At 40.6% G+C, this 24744-nt stretch overlaps 1 protein-coding gene across 1 annotated transcript; it reads right to left on the minus strand.

Moving 5' to 3' along the window:
* Positions 1-782: 782 nt before the first annotated feature.
* Positions 783-24574, minus strand: LOC119388205 (post-GPI attachment to proteins factor 3). The gene is made up of 8 exons (XM_037655866.2): positions 23949-24574; positions 22854-23006; positions 22411-22473; positions 17738-17799; positions 15985-16121; positions 15264-15465; positions 10918-11097; positions 783-8443 (listed from the first exon to the last, which is right to left on the minus strand). Exons 1-8 carry the CDS (start codon positions 24318-24320, stop codon positions 8368-8370), a joined length of 1245 nt encoding a protein of 414 aa, XP_037511794.1. The 5' UTR covers positions 24321-24574; the 3' UTR covers positions 783-8367.
* Between the last annotated feature and the right edge of the window lie 170 nt (positions 24575-24744).

Genomic DNA, 24744 nt, shown 5'->3' on the forward strand with positions numbered 1-24744 from the left:
TCCGCTTTCGTCTGCCATGCTTTTATGCGAAATGGACCCAGCCCCACTTGCTTTTTTGCCCTTGCTTTTGTCTTGCCTCAGGAAAATGCTGCTTGAACCACAGGAAAAAGAAAGAAACGTGCTGATACGCACCTAGTGTAATTAGCGGGCTTATATCACATCCCATCCATTTCAAGCGGTGGTGTTAGACTCAATTGCACTTTAGCAGTGAACTGCCATAAACCCACGTAAGAGTCTTCACTGTTTCCTTGCTCTACCTTTCCAGGCTCTCCTGCCCCACACAAAAATCTAGCCTTTTGAAAAGTTTGACACAAGGCACAGTAAACTCAACCCAAGATGTATGCTAACTAGTGGCGTCTTGTCGGGAGACTGAGCAGCACTTCTGCATGTTTATTCTAAAATAGACCACATCAAAACTGGGGCCATCATGTTACTGTGACAGCGTGGCTCTTGATTACAGCGATGGCGATGAAGATGAAAACTCATGAGCATGCAGCACGATATTAGGAGCATGTCTGTTGACTGAGCAGCTGCAGCTGCGTACCGCTCTCACAAACACTGGCATCATACTGACCACCTTCAATAAACTGCGCCTGTGGCAGTTCCCTCTTCGCGGCACCTCCACATTGTCATTCTTTTGTTGTGACCGAATGTTAATCACACTCGCATGTAATACTTTACTACATCTTTATGATAAAATTTGTAGTTTTTAAAAAATACTGACAGATATTAAACTTCAGCATGTGGACAAAACTTGAGTGTGAAATGAGTACACAAACAAATCTGTGTAAAGGCTTTTATTAATGTCCAAAATATGAGGTAAGCAGAGACTAAATATGTACTAAATACCCTTACCAAGAAGCACTAACAGACTGCTACCTTGAAACATGAAAAATACAAAATAAGCTGTCATCACCCACATGCCTATACATTATGCACATGTATGCAATCCGATACAATCTACATGAATGGCTATCCATTGAAGTTTAAGATGGAATGAACAATGACTTATGAAAGTGGATGACTAGACAAATATGCACAGTCACAACAGCTCAACGTAAATTTACACTCTCAAGAAAAGTACCTCCGGAACATGACCTGCCTCTGTAACAAGGGTGTGATCATGATTTCTTGTATATACACATTTAAAGTAGTGCATTACATCATTTTGGGTCACTTTACAATGGAACAGGATATAACAAAAGGCTGAAAAAGTAGCAGCTTTGCTAACCCTAGAAAGAAACGCATACATACACATTCTTAAGTCTGCACATATGCTGAAAACAGTGACTAACAAAGACTTCGGAATGTAGAGTACAAGAATAGTAAATCAATGCCAACAATGATCATCGATCTCTGGAGGCAGTCAAGGCACATGGTATTTCTCTGGGAGTCATCAGGACATTGATGCCCTGCCAGAGGGATATTTAAACGCCAAGTCAAGATTAGAGGCCACAGGCAATTAACAAAAGCATGATCGCTCACACTTTCAACATGTGAAAACAGTGAACAGCTTATCCTTTCCACTATAAATTTGACGAGCTTAGAAACATTTAGCAAAAATTCTATTTTGAGAAGCAAGTGCGATCTTCAGTGAAACACACTGTCATAAAAATGCACTGATTATTCAATATGCATGCAAACATATTGCAAGGGGTAACTTTAGGGTCATGACAAGGAAAAATGTACCTACACATAACACAGGAAAAATTTTAAAATTTTTAAGCTGTATAGAAAACCAAAACAGTTAATCTGCTTAAAAATATTCATATCCATGTACAGGAAACAAATGTGGCATACCAAAATCTGGGGGGAAAATACACAAGCAGGATGTTATGCTACACCTGCTGCTTGCACAAATGTTGGTCCAGAATCATAATCAACCCCAACTTGATAGAATGCAGGAATAAACGATTCTCCCATTTATGAGCCCAAAAACATTTGTTACAGCAGCACATCTGTTCCTAGGACTCGCATTGTATCACGCCTACTCCTTCCTTTTTCGTTCTTGCAAGCCTCAACAATAAATGTGCTAGAATGCCAATGCAGCAAACAACAGCCGAGGCATTACTAATGCCATTCTTTCATATCAGCTCTATCATTGCTCAGCAAATGTGAAACTTAGTGTAATGTTGAAACTACACCACAGATCACAGTTGTTAAATTTTAAGTAGGTTGGCCTGGCCTCTAAACTTGTCCTGGACTACTTTTGCTCATGATGGCAAACTTGTGATCCAGCACAACCATTATATGCTCTTAACACAGCAATTATTGTGCAAGTAGGTTGAAAAGCTTTGTTCAGTTTGCACATCACACCATACATAATTCATACATTGTTTTAGTGACCTACAAGTTATCTTTTTGGAAACTGCAGCCACACTACTATAACTACCCCCAATACAAGAGACACAAGACACACTGAAATTCCATATTTCTGCATACATTAATTTTCAACTTGGAACACAGTTCCCATTTTCAGTGATATCAGGGAATTTGTTTTTGCGCACAGAAACCTATCCTAACAAAAAAAATTCACGTTATACAGAAATGTATGAAGAAAAAACTCATCAGCAGGGGTGCAGAGATACCAGACAAAATTTGAAATGTGCATATTTGAATGACAGAATTCAATATTTCACAGCCAATAACACAGTTTCTTGCCTGTCACATTTGCACAAAGGCAGTGCATTCCAAAGCTATTAAGTGGAGGAATTAAACACTCTTTTTTTAAGCCAACTTGGCCACAAAAATGCCTCTGTCTTTATTTCTAGTAAATAATCATTACCTCCTACAGGAAGGTTCAGCAGCTTCTTATTTCTACCATTAACATGAAAGAAAAGTGCTTTGTATTTCAGCTGCTTATTAACTTGTTAACCATCATTTATATCAAGTTTTGTTCTCTTGCTGCAATTCAGCATACCTGCATTATTTATGTGATGCATGAAATCGTAAAAATATTCATCTTATTTTCCAAATAAGAAAGGTCCAAGTTGCATAGTTACCACACCAGGTAGCAAGCTCAATGTTTTAATGCAGATACACTTGCACAATGTTCCTTTGTTCAACTGCTGTCAGTGTAATAATCAGGCAATTTACAATGATCAGGTGTTTTGCTTATTTTGAAAGCTGCCCAGTGCAGTAGGCTAGCATTTGCTAATGGTGTCACATTTGGAGAAGAAAATCGGCACTTCTGTTCTGTCTCAACTTTTACCCTGACACAAATTTTCTGTTTTAGACGTGCAAAAATATTTGGTACAACCTAATACATGAAAGCTTTTGTTTTTTTCTTAAATATTAATATTTATTTGCAATCCCTCTCTTCACTCACCGCTATTAATCAATATTCACTCAAACCTCGATATAACGAACACGGATATAACGAATTATCGGTTATAACGAAGTAAATGAGGAATAGTCTTGTCAATATAGTGTTGTGAGTAAACGTTTATAACGAATTTTCGGATATAACGAAGTTATTTTCGTGGCATATGTGACTTTTTTATAATGAGGTTTGAGTGTTGTTCCCTGGGATTCTTTACAACTTTGTTTTGTTGGTAACATTCATTAGCTGCCATATCTTTTTATGAGCTCCATGCAACTTGTCCAGTATTTCTTTTTGTTATATCTATCACATAGGGTATATACAAGAAGTGTTACCTTAAAGGGGCCCTGCAACACTTCTCCAGCATGGTCAGAAAATGCTGCTGATCGGTAATTGAGGCTCCCGAGAACACGGGAGACAAACATTATAGCGCAGCACGCGGCCTGGGATTTACAATAAATTCTCAAAGTCAGCAAAAAATCGCTTCCTCTTCTCTCGACAAATGATGCTATTGACTCAAGTTCCACACCATTGGCTGATTTAAACATGGTGCGCTTGGTAGTTACTGCGACTGCCATGGGAGGCCGCCACTTGCCTGCGCGTAATCGCACTGAAAGGACGCTGTGTGTACGAAGAAAAAAAAAAAAAAGAAAGAAAAATGCTCAAGGTCACGAGGCGCATGTGACGTACCTTCTTCCCCTGTGCCACCCCTCCCTGCTTAGCTTCCAGCGCTTTCGTCAGGCCGAGAGAAGAGAGAAAGCAATAACAGCGTGCGACTAATCTTTGTAATTTTGCTCGTACCGGACGGATCCCAAAAATTTTTGCGGCGGTCGATTCAATAAGCTCCTTTAGTGAAGCCGTTCCAAGGCTACTTGTAAAGGTGCTGCAGGGCCCCTTTAAAAGATTATTTGCCTCTCAACTGATTTATGTATAAATACTACAACTTTTTAAAAACTCAAAACAACAAAAAGACACAATTTGGCGACTTGAAAAAATAAAAAATTAAGCTTCACAGGAGGCGTATTTGGAATGATAAAAAGTTAGGCCAGAACGGCATGACAGTTTCATGAACACTTTGACAAGAGTTTCTGTAAGTGACTGACAAACATTCAGCCAGTGAATGACGACAAGTGGGCTAAAAAATTGAATCCAACTTTTAAATTTCTTAGTGTAATATGTGAACATGATAATGGGATACCAATCCTTACTAACTTCTTTTCAAATATTGTTAAATAATAATTCATTATGGTGCATTAAGTGACTTGTATTCTTGTTTTAAACAGCCTGCTAACTTATATTTACATAAGATTTTACCTGCTTTTTAAAGGTGACATCTTTAATACAAACTGCAAATTTAAAAATGAAGGAACAAGGTGCTGTCACCACATGTCAGAGATGGACAGTATTTCAGACAATGAGCCAGGGAGCATATTTTGCCTACTAAGCCAAAAATAGTTGACTTTTCTGCTAATAAGCAGATGCAGCATTTAAAGAGCTCTTTCCATTAATTCACAAATATCCTGTCTTGGCAAAAAATGGTGACCATGAGAACAAGAAACTAAGAGTACACATTATGTGTAAGACTAAACAACTAGAAACAATGAGAAAATGTTCAGCGCATCAATATAAGTGTGTGTTTTGGTTGTTCGGTTGATTTTTTTCAGTATACATGATAAAAAGACAAGACACAGTGCTCATCTTGCAGACGTTTCTGTGTCGCGATGCCACTTTTCATTTCACTACATCTTTTTGCGTTTGCAATGCTCTTTTCCATGCAGCAAGTGCAATGCACTCGTCGGCACAGAGTTTTTTCTGTCACTCAGTCTGGTAACAAGTGACACCTCTCATGGTTAAGGTGTTCTTCAACTGCGACAAAAGCTATTCTGTTCATTGTTCTTACAAAGCCGTTGAAATGGCCTTTCTGGCAGTCACATTCACAAAATTAAAATGTTTCAAATGTCTGTCTTGGACATAATCCACACAGAAGAAAATGTGTGGAAGAATTTCATAAGCCTAGCATACATGAAGGTCCAATAAAAGTGTAATTTTATTTTGTTTCAAGTCTTGCTGCCCCCATTCTACCACATAAGACCGCAACGAAAGGTTAACTGCTTAGCAAAAGCAGCACTGATGTCCTTTAACTGGCACAAAAGCAGTGTGACCAAAAGAGTCAATCTCATTCCGCTGGGGTACTTTAATCAAGCACTTAATGTCTAATCTCCCCTTTAACTAAATGCAAAAGATAGGAAATAGGACACCACACATAATGAGTTGCACAGAAAGATAAAGCACACGTGTGCATTTAGTAATTGGCCATTAGATTAAACCAATTAGCCCCTTGATATTCCACTAATAACGGTTTCGAAAGTTCCTCAGAAACAAATCTCTGCTTTGCAGTACCCTTGCTTAGTGATTGAATATGAATGTATCTAAGTATATAAAGAAAACTAAATTATTGGCAATGCTATCATCTTTTAATTTTGAGCTTGTATCCTACACTAGCCCCAAGATACACTCTTCAGGGGTGTTTAGCTCTGGTATCAAGGATACAGTTTCTGAGTATCTTACCTAGTCATGTGACAGATAAGTGGCAGACATACAGATAATTTTAGTTAAGTCAGAACAATGAGCTGCTCCTGCTACTATTACAGTTAATTTGAAAAATTGGATAATTGTTAAAGCATATTCTATCAGATAAATCGAAGTATATTTAAAAAAATATGTTGATGGTTCCAAATGCTTCTGGAAGGCAAGAGAAGTTAGTGGAAGCAACAATAATCACTGAAACTGCAATAACACTTGACAAATGACAAACCCCCAGTTCACTAAACTGAGCGCACTAGTGCAGAGATACTATCTAATGTGGTAGTCATGTTATGTCCGTGGTAACATCATATTATGCTAGATAGTTTTGCAGCATGTGAAGCCATAACTGAAGTACAGCTTGCTTGCTTTCAAGCATAGAACATTACTATCAGAAAGAATGACTTGTAGCCAATGATTACAGCACTGTTATTTCCAAATACAGCTATTACTTGTAACTGCATTAACATTTAATTACAAATTGATACTTAATGTGCGAACCTTGAGGCAGGTTTCACATGTTGGGATGCTCGACTCAGATTTATATTACTCACTCAATTTGACAGAGTTAAGGATCTATACAATACATCAAATAAATTAAAAAATAAAGCTTGTTTAACAAGACTATAGGCATACAGATGTTGCATGATGTTTGGATAATAGGATGTCTGGCCAACCTACATAAAGACACAAACCTCTTTGGTTATCATGGAACGAGTAGATTCAGTTAGTAATTAGTGTGTGTGAAGTACATTTGTATGCAGACTGAATCTGCTATTGCTTAAATGTTGGAAAGTACTTTGTACTGCAACCAAATTACAAACTGCTATGATTGAATACATTACGCTGTTTGTTCTTTTTTTATAACTGTGGTCACCTCGTTGTGCTGTTTGTTCTTTTTATAAAACTGTGGTCACCTCTTAATTACATATATCTCCAAATAAATTGCTATAGCTTAAAATTTTAGTTAGTCATAACAGCTAAGCTCCGGGTGCTTCTTGCATAAATTGGTATAAAAAAGTGTTGGCACTGCTACATATTTAGTTCTTGTTTACAGTTTAACTGTACATTGTATTACTATGCTTTCATGGAAGTGTCTGCAACTTATTTTCCGTAAGACTCATTCTTCAGGCGTGAAAATTACTAGATTGTCTCGGTTTCACACATGGCATCTATAGCATTCAGCAAAGCAGATATTTCCCGTCTACCATTGTATCAATAATATAAGAAACAAAGTGAAGGTTCTGCTTTTCTGCAATGATCTAATCAATGCATTGCCTCAGAACCTGGCAAGAATTATATAGTTAGCATTAAACAGCAGTAGTCAAAGTGGCAACTGGAGCAAGTTAGTTATCCATTGCAAAAAAAAGCTTTTTGCTAGACAACCTGGACAAAGAAACAGCATGCAAGGGCATGCAAATTACTTCATGTGTCCTGTACTCCTTTCTTTTTGTTTCTTGTCTGTGTCTCCTAGCACAAAACTTTTTTGCTAGACAGTAGCAGCAATTCCAAGCTTAAAACTGAAAAATAACTGTATACAAACCAGGAATGTTCAAGCTGAGAAGCAAGACCATATGGGCAAATTACTTAAAGTATAAAAAGGCTACAAATACTTTTCCTCGCAATCTTTAAAAACCAATACATTTGTAAGCAGTCATTTCCACCAAAGCTGCAAAAAATTACTTGGAAGTATCCAGCCCTACTTTCTATAGTTTATTCTTAAAATGTCTGGAGTCTTGTTACTTGTATGCAATTAGAAAGTTAATTGCTACAAGTTATACCAGGAAGCACACAACGATATTGCTAAATCTGTACAGTGCTCATAAATTCACATGCAAACTATTATGAAAACACTCCCATGCAATTCTCCAATTGGTCTCCCGCTTGAACTGCATTTGTAACAGTGGCTTAATTCAGACTCTAAAACTTGAAGCACTCTGTGCTTATAACCAACCATAAAGTAATTCCATGATGCACTTCCATGCAATTACAGACAAAAAACATTCACTGCTGTTTGCACTTCAATTCATGAGTAGAGTACTTTGTATGTATAAACACTGTGGAGAGATTAAAATGTACATTTTAATACAGCATGTCTGCTGTTTTGCTAGAAAAAAATTACACATGCCTTCTCTTATTAATCTGTCAGCATAAGATTTCATGCAGTGTGTTACTAGTATACCATATTTTGAGCTTCACTGCTGTAGCACCATGTAGTTAACACAATTTGTCTGGTGCACAACCAAACAACTTTGCTTGCTGCCATTTTTCGACATTGACAAGAAAAACATTATCAGAAATTTTCTCCAACAGTCCCAGTACAACATGCACCTAACTTTGCAACAATTAACTTGCTTCTGTTTAAGTTGCTCCTTTTGCACTACCACTGCAGAGGCAAAGAAAAAGGACGTGGACAAGGCAGTGTTGTTAAAAGAGTGGTATGCTGCCATTCACCGAGCTTGTCACACACACTTTGGGCAGTCTCCTCCAATGCTATTGCCATTCTGTGTAACTTGAACCTTGGCCTTGATAAGAAACCTAGGAAGGAAAAACGGTTGGCACTGATTCATCTTTCAGCTACCGTTGGACACATGTAAAAAGGTACAAATTACTGCTGAAAGTGCAGAACTTAATAATAAAAGGACACCCTGTATTAAATTGAAAGAAAACGAACAGATTGAATTCAATGATCATCTGGCATTTTATCACATTTGAATAAGAACACTCCTGAAGTTTTCTTTAAGGTTATCTCATATTAGCATGACGTATTTAAAAGCATATGTTAACACATGCAGCTATAATATTTAATTACTCAATGGCTTGAAGGTAAGCAATGGAAGGTCTCAATATATAGTACTGACAAATGTCACTCAGAAACCAAACAGTCCACAGACTGCATCACAATATTAAGAAGTAGTACTACATATGCTAAAGCCTCCTATGTATTGCTTAGTTGTTGCATAAGGACAGGGGCTGATATTTGTAAGACAACACTTATTATTAGAGCTGTGCGAATAGCAAAATTTTGGGCGCGAAGCGAATTCGAATATTGAAGTGTGAGTGTGAATCGAATCGAATATTTTTCGAACATTTCTCGAATATTTTTCGAATACTTCGAAGCTAAATTGCAGAAAAAAAAGTTAGAATTTCTAAGCATATTCTTAAGAGACAGCAACATGAAAGTGTTTCTTTTCACTAGGTTGATGAAGCACTGGCGGGGTGGTGTTTCATAGTTGTCTTATCGAGAGGAGGCAATGTAGAGGCCGAATTCTATTTATGTACATAATTTGGTGCAACCAAAGTGTTGCCAACAACACTTCACATGTGATAGGCTTCTCCTCCTCTTTCAAGTTCTGTGGAAGCCCAACTGATTTGGTGGACAAGGGTGTGCTCCCTTCAAGTCCGGAGTTCCAAATCTGCCTCGTAGACGTCGATATATAAGAACATCTGAAATTTTGAATGCTAAAAAGCTTCGGCCTCCCATTTTTCAGTCTTCCTGCCCAAATTTCAGGTCCAAAACAGCGTTAATTGAGCCCCCACCTCTGCCACATCTTTCATCTCCATGTTGGAACCAGCGTTTTCTTGAGTTAATAAATTTTCAACGGTAGCGGAGCTTGAAAGGCAGCTTTGCTGCAATACCGGGGTGTTGCAGCTTTGCTGCAATACCGGGGTGTGATGAGGTGAAGCATATTGAAAATCTAGGGACCGCTTTCAATCGGACGTTGATTGTGTCTTGGCAAAGTTCGACCGTAACGGAGCTTGAAAGGCAGCTTTGCCGCAATACGAGAGTGTAATGAGGTGAAGCATATTGAAAATCTGAAGGGGTCACTTTCAATCGGACGTTGACGGTATTTGTTTTTGGGAAGTTCGAATAGTTCGAATAGTAAAATTCCAGTGCGAATCGAATCGAATAGCAAACACTATTCGAAAAATATTCGAAATTTCTAATATTCGCACACCCCTACTTATTATAGATTTTAATGAAGAAATTTCACCACAACAGCTCAGATGCTCATGTGAGCGAAACAACGCCAAAGCCTAAAACAACTGAAAGTCGAGCGAGTGACATTTCAATCATGACTGTCATGAGCATGTCCACGTCAGTGCTTTAATATTATTAATATTCCACTGGAAAGAAAACTCAAGTTCTATGTGGAATTAATTCATGCCATGCCTGTTTTGTGCAGTTTATACTCCATCTCACCACTACCCTTCAGCACTACCAAGGCTATGGCGTATATAAGCAAGCCATCCACTTGCGCACTAGAACATAGTTCCAGATATAATATATTGCAGCTAGGTGCTATAATATAGCAGCTATCTGCAAATATATAATATATATATTTGCACATAGCTGCCAGGTTGTGAGATGCTAGAAGCTCCCCTCTCGCTTATGCGTGGGCATCGGCTGTTATCTCATCTTCTTTAACACGCCACGGCGGCATCGACTAGTATACCTTTGCAACGGCAACTGCACTTACGACAAGATAGAACAGTGAGAGTAGGACTCAAGAGTAAAACATTTTGCTTTTGACAATAAGGTGGAAACATTCCACTGATGGCTGGTGATGGTACATCATGGCACGGTGCGCTGAAGCACAATCCCCTACACCACACAGCACAGTGCGGTGTATTTCTTTCCTGCCCTTTCCCACTCGCTAGCTTTTTTTGTGCTTGTCCTGTAAAACTGCAATGCCACCATTGAACGAGCGGCGAGGTTGAAGATTATTTTTATGGGCTTCAAGGGAGTTCGTATGAGTGCATCACGTCGCATATGACAGCTGAACAAATGTGTCTCGCTTGATGCAAAGTGACCGGCATTGAACGTCTCCTTCTTGTCTCACATTCGGTGGTACATGGAGGCACCACTTGGGAGCAGCACAGCACTTCCACCCCTGTACTTGCTGCGCTTAGAGCAGGCATAAGAAGCCGAGTGCTAGGATAGCATATCTTTTGTTTGTGATAAAATGTTGCTAAACTTGTGCCTCGAAGTAAAGATAGCAAGCACTCACTCGTCATGGCTCAGGCAAGATGTGCACTGGCCTGCAGCAAACTCTTCACCATAATCTTGAACATCTTTTGGTGTCCTTGTGCTCTCATTGCCCAGAAAGAACCAGTCATGCAGCCCATTTGCAACCTTTCCAGCATTTTTCTTCTTGTGTAGTTCATATAGGCTGTCATCAATCAAAAACCTGTGCAAAAGGTAAAATTGAAGTAAACATGAAGAAATTAGCCTCATTTGTTTGACTGATATCTCACTCATATCAATCTGATCACCTTGAATTATATATATTATGGTAATTTCAAAGAAAGGAATTGTTAGTCAAGTTTGACTAAATAGCTATCGATTTTAAGAATGCAACATATGCAGAAGCACAATGAAAACGATGTGTTGTTGAAATCAGTGATATGCACTGCATAAACTCCATCAGCCAAAGAAGTGAACCTGCACCACCTGACAAAGTAAGCAGCCTCGACAAAAATATTACAATCAAACAGTATAGAGCTATGTCGTATGTTTCACATTACTTATTACATTTGTAATTCTTCTCTCTTGCACTATCTTACGGTAGTGAGCAAGTACCAAGTTTTAGGTTCGAAGCGAATTCGAAGTGAATAGTGATTAGGTTGAATAATGTCAAATCGAATGGTTCGAATAGTACATATTTCACATATTATAAAGAAAAATGAGCATATATGTCATGACCCAACTAACCTGCACAATAAATATTTTTTTTTAATTGAAACAAGGCATGTGCAAATGTCACCCTTTTTGGTTCAAAGGGAAGTGGAAGCAACACTGAATGGTAGCAGGATTTGGCTTTCGGTAGAATGCAAGTGATAACTGGCAAAATATGTTGTTTTAAAATTTACTATACTTATTGAATATAAGCCCGTATGACAAGCTTTTAAACTTAAAAAAATGATTAACCTATGTGAGGGTAATATGTTCATTTAACCTTGAAGTAGAGCTCCGTGGCAGCACGAATTTTTCCTGGCTAGGTGTTTACACGGCATAGCATTCCTACGCTGCAGTGAAACCACCTTTACAGGGGGTTATATGCTGCCTAATATACACTGTTATGACTGCCACTCGCGACACGTCGTCTGTGAGAGTTGGCCGGCGGTGACCTCCCAAATGACTTGAGACACCTTGATCGTTCCCGGATCCAGGCTTTCTGCGGTAGGGAGCAACCCCACAAAGGGAAAATAATGGTGCGGGCTCCGATGAACAGTGGGGTAACGTCAAAGCTGGCGCCACCTTCACAATTGGCCGTTGTGGCTTGTTTGTGATGCTATGGTGCCGGCCGGGCTCATGTGTTTTGAACAGAGCAATTATAAGTCACCATAAACTCTTTTCTGCCCTTCTGTGAAGAGGTGGTGGAACTCGTCTGATCTCCCGTTCTCCCGGCCTGACTTCACGTGAGTGTCATCGATTGCTGGAACTTGGCTGCATCAACAAGTGTGACGACATATCTCCGACAGAGTTGTGTTATTGGCTGGTGGTCTTGGCAGGTTGTGTCTTGTGTGTGATTGGTGACAATTAAGAAAGAGAAGCCAGCCTGAGGTGCTATAACGACGGTACTGAGCGAGACTAGACGCTCTGGCACCTGGGTTAATGGCTCATCCAGTTCGCTCGTTGTTGAACACTTAACCTTTCACCATGTAAATAAGTTTGTAAAAAGCGCCATTAAACTTGTTTGTTTTCATTTTGCCAACTTTCAAGCATCATTTCCTCAACCCGAAGACTCAGTCATGCTACCAAATGAAGTCCGGGTGCAACGCAACTCAGACGTTGCAACAACGCTTATTTGTTCATTTCGAATACTTCGAAATTTCGAATAATTTACACTCGTGTCGAAGTGAATTCGAATACGGCAATATTCGTTCGAATATTCGCACATGCCTACTATTCGTACATGCGTTCATCACCATCATCATCATCAGCCTGTCTACGCCCACTGCAGGGCAAAGGCCTCTCCCATGTTACGCCAATCAACCCGGTCCTGTGCTTTCTGCTGCCACGTTATACCTACAAACTATTTAATCTCACCTACCCACCTAATTTTCTGTCTCCCCCTCACGCGTTTGCCATCTCTTGGAATCCAGTCAGTTACCCTTAATGACCACCGGTTATCCTGCCGACGTGCTACGCGCCTTGCCCATATCCATTTCTTCTTCTTGATTTCAACTATGATATCCTTAACCCCCGTTTGTTCCCTGACCCACTCTGCTCTCTTCCTGTCTCTTAAGGTTACACCTATCATTTTCCTTTCCATCGCTCGCTGCATCGTCCTCAATTTAAGTTGAACCCTCTTTGTAAGTCTCCAGGTTTCTGCTCCGTAGGTAAGTACCGGTAAGATGCAGCTACACATGCATTACCACGACACAGATTATGAGGAAGAGGACTTTGGTAGAAGTAGCTCGAAGTAGCTCGGAGGGTCACAGGAACACCCTCGCTGAAGTAATTGGTGCTGCCTCCACTTTTTAAAAAACTTGGAGGATGCTTGAGCTTTGCCTTGAAGAATGTAACGCGATGGCATAATTGGGCCCCATTCATATCGCCTTCTCATTCGCTTGCCAAGCTTCTCTTCTTTGTAGACACTTCAACCGTGCCCCAAGGAAAGGAATGTCTGTGCACGTAACATTGGCCATTTTAAGCTCTTCTAGCATGCCTACTTCAATTACAGTTGTGAAGTGCCTACTACACCACAATTCATCATTTTATAAATTAGTGAAGTCCGTAAGGCAGATGCACTATGCAGATACACACTTTGTTGGTGCTATGGCTGATGATGATGGTCAATTATGCCCGAGCGCTTTGTAATGGTTGGGCCTTTAATTAAGCCACCCACTCATTGCACGATTCAGATGGTGCGATGCCTGGTGTGATTTTACACTTCTGCCATGCAATATTACATCTGTTAACGTGACTCCTCACACTACATGACGCCTGTATAGCAATTTTTTCTAAAGCAGTTTCAAGCACTGGCGTGGCTCTGTGGTAGAATGCCTGACTGCCATGCAGAATGCCTAGGTTTGATTCCGGCTCGAACTCCTCATTTTTACTATTTGCATCTATTCCAATTTTCTGCTCCCGGACAATGTCGCCAGTGCTGACACCGATGCAGACACCAGAATTTCTGCGACATCAGCTCTTTAAGGGGGTGGTGCCACCAAATTTTGAGCCTATAGAAAGCCTGCTCTAGGCTTCCTCTGTATTCAAGGACACTCAGCACGAAGTGATGAACACAGGAAACGTTTAGAATATATTTTAATTCGTTTCCAAAGTTTGCTTAAACGCTCATTCTCATGATCGAGACCCATCGCTAGCGCGACTCACACCGACTTCACTGTGTAGGAAGCGTAACGAAAGTTTCAGTGACGTCAGAGCACATTGGAGTGACATGCTATGAGCGGTGACCCACAGCTCCACTGCACCGGGCAAACCAAGAGAGCATAGGCTGCGAACTACACTAACTTTTTCTGAGCTTGTTGCCAAAGTAGCCAAACCTGCTTGCATTTTTCAAAGTGGTTTGCATAGTCATGCGAACCTGCAAAGGTGATATTAGAGAATTTTAGTTCGTTCGCACACTTCTTTGCTTTACCAGGTTGCCGTAGTCGTAAAACGTGAAAGTCCAAATATGTGGGGCCACCAGGTGGCGCTAAGATGAACCAGGCAAGCACAGAATTGCTGTTGCAGCAACTTCATGTATTCTACTTCTTCGCTGGTGTAAATGCTCGGCAGTGGCATAGTTTCGAATGCATTTTCTTTTAAGGCATTATTTCGTCATGTTCAGTCAGCAAAAACAAAAAAAATGCACCTATAATTGGGGTTGCATGAAAGTCACAAGATGTCGATACCATTGTCCAGTAACCCAGTACTCCGGGAACATCTCTGTGTATACCGGAATACCGTACATGCTAATATTCTCTACTAGAGAATTTGAGCGAGTGTTGAAGGAATCCAGACGGTGCTCACATGTGTGCGAGAGCAGACGACGTAGCACTGAATGCGTCACAGCTTTGTGGGCCCACGTGTTCCAAGCTTCCTACACAGTGGCGTCAATGTCCAACTCGGTGCCAATAAACCGAAACCAAAAGTCGTTCACATAAATAAGGGGAGATTAAATTATTTAGTGAGAATACATGAATCTTGGAGTGTGTATCATGCTTCCTAAAGTAATAAGAAACGTCTGCAACAAAGAATGTGCAAGTCACAAATTTGATGACACCACCCCTTTAACTCTCTCACGTTAATAGAGCTGCTTGCTGATTTTATGCTACTTTCCACAGTGATCAAAGCTGGAACCACTCTTTTTGTGAGCATTTCTTGTGATATCAATGCATGGCATACCTGTACCACAAAAGAGGCAGTGGAGCAGTGCCCAGATGCCAAAGGGCATGGGCATCAACCAGGAAGCGCCATGGAGGGAAGTCACCTAGCTCCAGCAAGAGCAGAGCATCCAGCATGAACACTACTATGATGCCCTTCCACACGTATCCACGCTGCCGATAATGCCAGCACCAACCTAGCCAACCAATTGAGTTGAGCAGACCTGCATGAATGTCCCATGTATCAGTGAATTGTTGGGCTAGTCGGTTGTGGAGGGAAGTCACCTAGCTCCAGCAAGAGCAGAGCTGGAGTTTTATTCTTTGCACTAATTATGTCTCAGCCAGTTACCAGTGAATACTGCATATGGAACCGTTAGATCTGTAGTTCTGAAATATGAATTAACCTTTAACACCAGCAAATGTTAAATTGAATAGCATTTCTGTGGGTGCAAAGGCTGCTCATGGAATTGCTCATGGATACTGCTCATGGAGCCTGCACTTTAATTTCGAACCATCACATTAGGCAGTATGCACATCAGTATTTTTCATTATCTACACTTGTTGGATTTTGTGCCACAAATAAAGATATGTTGCCATTTGAAGTAGAAAGCTTAACTAAATGTTCAAGGTCATGTCTGCACATGCAGCATTCCGCACGTGTTCTTGAAATCTCATTGTTCATGCTCGAGTAAGGAGGACACATTTAGAAGAAAAACAATAATTGCTGCAATTTCCGTACTTGCCTGTAATCACATTGGCTTTCATGTTGTACCCATAGTCAAAATGCACAAAGTTCAAGTACTGGATATGGTAGACAAAGAAGGCCGCAAAAGGCATGGTCACCGAGATGGACAGCCATGTGCTTTTAGTTCCAAGAACTCTGCAACAAATAGTTGTAAGAAGGGTGGTTTGCTGGGTGAATTCGTACTGCATTTTTGAACAAAAGTGTGTTAATTTAATGTAGGTGGCAGAAGAAATAGTTTTAAGATTAATAAGCAGTGGTGATCCATTACTGTAGGCAAATTTCAATTGAGAGTAAGCAGTAGCACTGGGAGATTCACCCACACTTTACAGCTAACAAACAGTTATTTTTTACTGCCTCGTGTATCACCAAATCATTACTGCAAGAACTGTTTAAGAGGCTTAATAACCTAAATATAAATGTTCAGAAGCACTAAAAGCCCTCAACGTGTTAATAGAAAGAAGCACCAAGCTGGTTTTTCTAGTGAAGTATTTTTCTTCCTTTTTCAGTGTTCAGTTTACAGAGATAATCCAGCACAGAAAGATATTTGTGGAAGAACAATGTTTTCCTTCCTGTATTTGCAGACCAAACTGTAGCTTCAATATGGTAGTACAAGATTTGAAATTTTGGAAGAGTCTTTAAATATAACTCAGCTGATTCCTTGATTCCTTTAGAATGCAATATAGCCTTTTCACTACCAGTGAAATAGTTGCTCATCCCAAACAGGCATTGTCTAATATAATGTCAGATTTTCAGTTTTTGCACCTTTTTGAGCTTACCAAGACACTTATCATGCACCATAAAACGAATGTTTGTGGTACTCCAGAAGTGCGATTTCCTGCCTACTGTAACGTTCGTCATAAATGGCCCTTTAAATTGCCATACAGAACAGGTCAAGAAAGCTTTAAAGCTTGAAGTTTCCAAACCTGCAACCAGTGATATCCTGTCCTAGTTATATGAACTGAGCAATGTGAACTGAGCAATATGAACTTAGCTATGGTTTCTCCCTCCAGCCACGTATTGTTCTTATAGCATATTTTGAAAAACGTATGCACTGCCCTGTTAGAGGTGATAGTGTTAGAAAACGCAACAGACATTCCTTAGAAATGTCACCAGTAAACAAGGTTCTTGCCCAGATGCTTTGGTAAGATGCGAGATACTAGTAGCACTGGGAGATACTAGTAATGATGACATTACTCTGGAATCATTCGATTTATGGGTTTCTCCGAGGTTCTTTTTTTTTCCTTGACATTTTTTTACTTCCAATTTCCATGAAATTTCTCACTACTCTTTTTTATTGACATTTTCAGTGTCTAGCACTAATGCAAAGAAGCTTCCGAGCTAAGCAGAAAGCTTGTAACACGAACTGTGTAACCTGTGTCCTGCTCAAATTCTAGTCAAAACACTTCAGTCACTCTTCAGTAATGACACAATTTGTGTCGGATATACACTTGATCAACCAGTGAAGTGAGCCACAGAAGCCATAAAGTGATTATTTTCACTAAACTGCATAATATTCCTGAAAACTTACTGTAATAACAATGCAATTTGAAACTAACAAAAGACAATGATGCACAGAAAAAGGGATGCTGTAGAATGATGCCACATAATATAGCAAAAACTGTGGAGTAAGTGCCAAGCAGATGTAAAGAGCAACTTCTTTGCTTTAGCAAAGCTTTGTGCCAAATGTTGCCAAGCAAAACGGTTCAACAATATTTTTTTTTCTCCAACGATACAAAAGTTGTGTTGCTTACCTCATACATAAACTGTAGAGTGAGTAGAGCACCACAGAAAAGGCACAGTAGTAATCAAGCTTCTGTATGAGAAATGGAAAGAAAGTTTTGGTAGGCAATCATATATAAAAAGAGGACCACATCAGGTTTCAAACCACTAGCAAACCTAAGCTACATTATCTGTCTTGAAGCTTTCAATGACTCGGATAACTGTTATGTGAAGTTAACTTGAAAAGTTAACTGTTAACATGGACACAAACATGCAGTGTCACTCAAATAGAACCAAGGAAGCTTAAAGGGGTCGTGAAAAGAAAATGAAGCTGCCCGGTTGTAATTTTCCCTGTTCAACAAGAATTAGACACGCCGATTCCGAAATATTTCAGCGCTATATTCAGTCTGTAATTAATGACGCCCGTTTGAAATCGCAGTTTTCTAGGGCTCCTAAACGACTATACGGCACTACCGGCCGCCATAGGCACTAATGCGTGACGTCATGCTCAGGGAAGTTATAAACACAGCGTTAGCTTTCTTTCGCTCTAAAATAGTAGATTTATAGGAACCTAGAAAAGAAACAAATAACACGGCAACCTTTGCGCTCTGAGTTGTATACTGTGCAAGTACAGCACTTGATCTGCTTGCTTCCACTTTCAAGTACATCCGGGCTCCGTCATGTGTGTATTTTTGCCTTCGCTTGCACGGTGCAGCGTCCCAATTTTTTCTTTCTGGTTGCGTTAGGTTGTGTTTTACGGCGTGTTTCAGGTGGCTTAGTCCTCACTATGCCAACCGTGTGCATCGTCAGACAGTGCCGTACAACTTATTGAAGTGGAAACAACGTTCACTTTCACAAGCTGCCGCCGTCACAATCGAGGCGGTATGATGCTACGAATCTCGGCCAACTATGGTTCAGCAAACATCACTGCGTCGCCTTGTTTTGTCGACGACAGAGACTTTTCATTGGCTGACTTAAAGTGACGTCAGCTGTACAGTTGAGGGGAACGTGAGCTGGGAAATCGTAATTGCGATTTTATAGTTATTAAATGAACCCGGACGATGAAACGAGTCGAGGAATAGTATTGAATGGACGGCCAGGATTCCTAATACGCACGTAGTTGAAAATTTTCAGAAAACGTTTCACGACCCCTTTAAAAGTGACTTGTGAAGTAGTTACCAACAGTCCTTTCTTTTTTTGCCAAATGAGCCAGCAATCAAACATGCTCACTTCTAATGCAATGCAAACAGTGAGATGCCTGTAAACTTTTTTTCATAACAACCAGTGCTTATGAAATCTACTCAAATACGCTTAATATTGGTGATGTCATTGCTGAAAAGATGCGAAATTATTTTCTTGTGCTAGAACATGCACTAGAAGCTGCTTCAGTGCCACAGATGCATAAAACACTGGCAGAAAATATTTGTTTTATATTTATATACTGCAGTGGAGGACTAATGGGGAACAACAATTAGCAGACAGTTTGCAAATGGGTAAGCTGGCTTCGTTTCAAGCACGTTAAATTTTTGGACATCAAGCCCAACATCTTTCTGTAGGATTCTGCTGTGTACAAAGACAGTGCATTGGACATCCTTAAAGAAGAGATGAATGCAGATATTGTAACATTTGTGACAATGACTCACATTTTTGGCCAGAATTCGTCAACTGAATCCTCCTATACCTAACATACACATGAGGAATCTTAAAGAATGTTGCACGGCAAAAACTTATCGTGTCAGTGACACAATGTAAATGTCTTGTTTCTCTGAAACATGTTCCTTCAATAAGTTTCAAATGGACACATTGTCAAATTAGTTTGATAAATTTCAGCATTCTTGAATATCAAATGTTTTCTCATTTGTAAACAATGTGAAGTACTGAGCTGAACAGAGTCTATTTGATAAAAAAAATGGCTTATTTATGTTGTTTGATATGGTATACAAGTAATACCACTGACAATTAGACATCCAAGTGGGGAATCTATCCAAGGTAAACAGCTGCTTTCAGTTACCTCATCCACTGTGACAATGACAGCAATAAAATGAGAGAACAGCGTGGCACCAGACTCACATATAGTAGTGTGGCATTTGTCAAAGGAAGCAACTGTGACACTGAAGAATCATTGTTTTAAGGTGTAAATATGCTTAGATTGGCCAAATAATAAATTGCCTTGACTAAATTGGAACAAGAATTCATACGGAGAAAGCTGTCTGCCCTGCATGTTCAGTGGTTCTCGCGCACTAGAATCATTCGGCACAGTTTACATCAAAGCTTCCCTCTTTAGACTCGATTAGGTATTGTTATCCCTTACATTCAAATAAACTGACAATATTGAATAGCAGGTCACTGAATCAAACAGCAAAGCTTATTCATATTATAGTACTTGCAACCTCAGATATTCATGCACCTTCAAAAATAAATAATAGGGAAAATGAATGCTGAAGTTTGCTTTGTAATTTCACACACACACTAATTAATAATTAATATCTGGGGTTTAACGTCCCAAAACCACGATATGATTATGAGAGACGCCGTAGTGGAGGGCTCCGGAAATTTCGACCACCTGGGGTTCTTTAACGTGCACCTAAATCTAAGTACACGGGCCTCAAACATTTTCGCCTCCATCGAAAATGCAGCCGCCGCGGCCGGGATTCGATCCCGCGACCTTCGGTTTCACACACACACTAGCCGATTAAATAATAGTATTATAAATTTCGTATTGTTCTAATGTACTTGGGGTCTTTTCATGCAAGAAAAATATGCAGTGGTTTTTAGGCCATGTTTCCACAAAATTTGACAAATCTACCATGCTTTGTCAGGTCTTGCTATCTTTCCATCTCTTATCACCTTTTCTATGTGCGGGGCAGCCAGCAAGGTGGTGAAGCTGTCTGCCTTTCCTTGCTCTCTCTCTCCCTTTGCAACAAACTGTTATCACTGATGTGAAAGTTTCAACATTACTTTCAATTTTGCCCTTTGCATTTGCATAATTTCTTGACAAATGTGTCCCAGCATTTCAGAAGCTAAATGGGCCAGTTTATCAGAATATTTTAAAGGGAACAGAGAAACCCGGAGAGGAGCACACAGGACTGTTTTTAAAATTTTTGGCTTTCTCGTGGCACGTTGTGTTGCCATATTCACCAAAGGTGATTCTCGTAGTAGTCTGAACACGATGCATATCCCCATTTAAGTGTTCAACAAGTAAGAGATGATCAAAAAGCTCTCTAAGGGTATCCTGACCTAATGGGGTGAGTAATTGATTATAGTTTCATACTTTTGTCAATGTCATTCTTAAAAAGAAAAAAGATATGTGTTTATAAATTTTGGAAGGCAAAATAAGTGCACAGGTGAAACACTAAGATGGCGAGTTGGGCTAGTTGGCTTACGTTCATCTTTGAAAAGTGAGGTTGAAGTGCAATGAAAAAATCACAGCATATCCACGGGGTGAATGATGATGAGTGGGGCGAAGCTACGGAGGGAATCATCTGTAAACCGTGAAACTCTTCCGTGAAATGCGCCCAGTACATAATATAAAGAGTGTGAAACATCGTGTATATATTAAACATCAAACTTTTATTGTACTGTTGGTTTACGTGGTCCCTTCATTATCACTTGTGATCGGTCAAATGCAAGGAAGAAGTCCGCTCCCGAGCGAAAGAGCGCCAAGAGCGACCGCATTCCCCGCTCGCCCTGTGCGAATTAAAGGCAAGGCTAGAGGGAAGACAGGACGCGCGTTCCACGACGCGAGGTCGGTAGCATGCCCAACGAAAGCCAACGGAACGCGATCGTGCAAGTGCTCCGGCTTCGCATCGCCTCATGGTTCCATTTAGCGTCCCAAAACCAAACATATTGCTCAAGGTGTGCCTTGCGTTTTTCGTAGAAATAATTTCTTTATCATGTACATTAAGACGAAAAGTTGAAAGCTCACTAGAGTGTATCGCCCGCAAAGTATGTCTTTTAGTGTGATTTAACTCTCGTACGGCAGGGTCCTCGCGCCGTTGCCGGTCCACCTCGCCCGTTGACGATCGGGCGAGGTGGCTACATATAACTGCTACTACTACACTTTAAGAAAAACATCTGGCGTTCTTTCGTTCTGCTTTTACAAAACATCTGGCGTCTTTCGTTGGTTTATTTCATCAATCAACGGCGTTTTGAACAAAATTTTTATTGTTTAATCACGCACAGGAGAAATCTCACCAGGCACTACCTTGGAGGTAAACAATGGCTGCTAATGGCAATGAGAGACAGAAGAAGTCGGCTTTTAGCTAACACTTACACTTCTACTTCTACTAACGTTTCCTACTGGAACATGCCAATGGCTGCTAATGGGGAATGAGAGACAGAAGAATTCGGCTTTTAGTTAACGCGCACGCTGCGAATTTTTTATTGTTCAACAACGCACAGGAGAAATCTCCCACCGGCACCACCTTGGAGGTCAAAGCGTAAGACTTGTTACTCACTACTACGAACACGACTACGGGGGACGAACGGGTGCCGCCTTAAGGAGCTTCGCCCCTAAAAAAAAAAAGATGTGGACAGTAGAGACATGCACATGACTGTCCATGCGCTGTCCTGTCCACTTCTACTGTCCACGTTTTTTTTTTCAGTGCACTTCAATCTCATTTTCCAAAGATGAAACATCAAGTTTACTGGACTTCAATGTTAAACTCTCCTATAAATAAGATGGGTTTGAACCGGACATAATTACCTCAGTAAGTGGAGTGTCTCTAGCATGAAAGACCGCAGACCAGAACCAGGCATTAATCGATAACTGAAAGGAAACACAGCACAGTGAAAAAATGTTCCTCGCTAAGACTATATGGTACATTCCGAAGGTAACAATCTATCTTTTGTTAAGAAACGGAACTCCAACCTATCCTTTTGGCACAGATGGTCAAGCACTGGCTAGATTACTAGAGCTAAATAGTAGACTGCACATGATCAATAAAAAAAAAAAACATTTCTTAAAGAAAACGCTTTGGCCTCTTTCTTCATTTCTTTTCAAGCAGCTCAACTTAGAAAACTGCTTTCAGAAGATTAAGTGCGTCACAGTTCCTTCAAACAGCATTTGAGAAAAACAATATAGAAGCTCCTACAAAATGTGAATGATATAAAAGATTCACTCTCAGCAAGGTTTGTAGCATTGCTCACCACTGCCTGCCCTTTCCAGATGGCATAAAATGGAGCGGAAGGTGGAACTAGTCTCCTGAACTTGCGCCACATCCATAAGTGGCAGACGCCATTCAGTATTGAAAAGATAACCGATGCCGGCTCCTGGATGCCATAGAACCTCCAAAATGGCCACTGCAAGTTTTGCATAATCATATCAGTAAGGCAGCTCATGAAACAACAGATGCCCATGTATCTAACTTACACATCAACATAAATACATAGCCAAGAACGAATTCCATAATATGTCATCACAGGGTATGGTAGGACAGACGTATACTACATAACAGTATAAGTCATGCGCATGACTCCCTCCCGGATGAAGCACCTACAAGTGCTGCTTTTCAATGGCCAACACGTACGCCATTGTTTTGCACCTTCATGAATGACAGATGGTATAAGTACTGCTGTAGAGTTGCGCAACAGCATCCCGTTCCGTAGTGGTACACAAAAATAAATTCACATCAAGCCTGTACTTAGCTCTAAGCATCCTTGATTTTACAAATACACTATAACCACCAACAAAACTTTTTTGTAAATTATATATACTATCAGATGATTTGATCTTCATAAAATACAGAGGCAAAACTGTTTAAGCAAGAATGTGCGACTCATTTACTCTTTGATCTATTTGCGGAAAGAATAGCACACAATGTTATGTCATGGTGGGTTTTACAGCACGAAAGAAACTGTGCTTATGATGTGCCTGCCACGAGCAACTGTTGTTTTATTGTGAGAGACAATGAGGATGCCAGCAAGTGTCTATTTTTAGCCCGACACAGTGTAAATAAACAAGGGTCGAATACACCTGTCACAATGTGTATGCCAATATGCGAATGCATAAGCCAGTTGGTTAGTACGAGCACTCGCAGCATGGTTCTGCTTCTACATTAAGAATGCATCTAATGTGCAAAGCAAAGAAAATACAGTATATGCGCGTACGATGCACCAATTAAGACAACGGAAAGTATAGTACAGCTAATAGGGCCAAAACACAGCACGCGTAAGAAAAAAAAAAAGAAAAAAAAGAAGACTGTCGACGTCAGGAACTGATACAGGTTATGATCTAGCACGCACTTTTCCGTGAAACTGGGGCACGGGCTTGCCGTTAGCCTGGAGCACGTCCACAGCATGCCACATGCATTCGTGACGGCACTCATCAGCACAGTCCCAAAGCAGAAGAGCCAGATACCACGCTTGACCCGAGCGAAAGGTGGTTTGCTTCTCCTGCGTACAGTTGATGCCGCGGCATCGCCGTAGACACGACTTGTACTCGGCACTCTGATCCCCGGGTGATGCGGAAGCAACATCGAACAAGCACAGCAACAGCGCAGCCAAGGATGCGGCTACCGCAGTGCGAGTGATGCCGCTTGCGTGCGAGGGTCCCACCATCACTTTACAAAACAAGAAACCGCTTGGGCGTCGTAGTCCTGCCCATCTTATCAGCATCTGAACTGACGGCGGCAGCGGATTGCGCGCGGCGCTGCTTCACGACGTCGCATCAAGAGCTGCTTCGACAGCTCTCGTTCCAACGCTTCCGTGTTGCTTCGACACGACAGAACGCTAGCCGTGCCACGTGATGTCATTTCTTCTTCACGCGTAACACAGGGAACAACCAGAGCACGTTAAATAGCGTTATATTGCATTCAGCGGCCGATGGACAAAACGAGGGCGCGAGGACTGTCGAACTCGGGGAATGCTGCAGCAGCTAGGAATTCCCCTTTTATTTTCACTTTCGTTTCCGTTTTGCCCCAATACTTTTTACGTAAACGCATCATTCTCTGTGTGAGGCTACTCGCTAAATTAAATGCAGGAGTGTACTAAAAATTCTAAAATTTGCAGAGTTAACTGATAAGAGAGCACAGTGGTATCA

Source organism: Rhipicephalus sanguineus, chromosome 3 (genome assembly GCF_013339695.2).
Source record: "Rhipicephalus sanguineus isolate Rsan-2018 chromosome 3, BIME_Rsan_1.4, whole genome shotgun sequence".
NCBI lineage: Eukaryota > Metazoa > Arthropoda > Arachnida > Ixodida > Ixodidae > Rhipicephalus > Rhipicephalus sanguineus.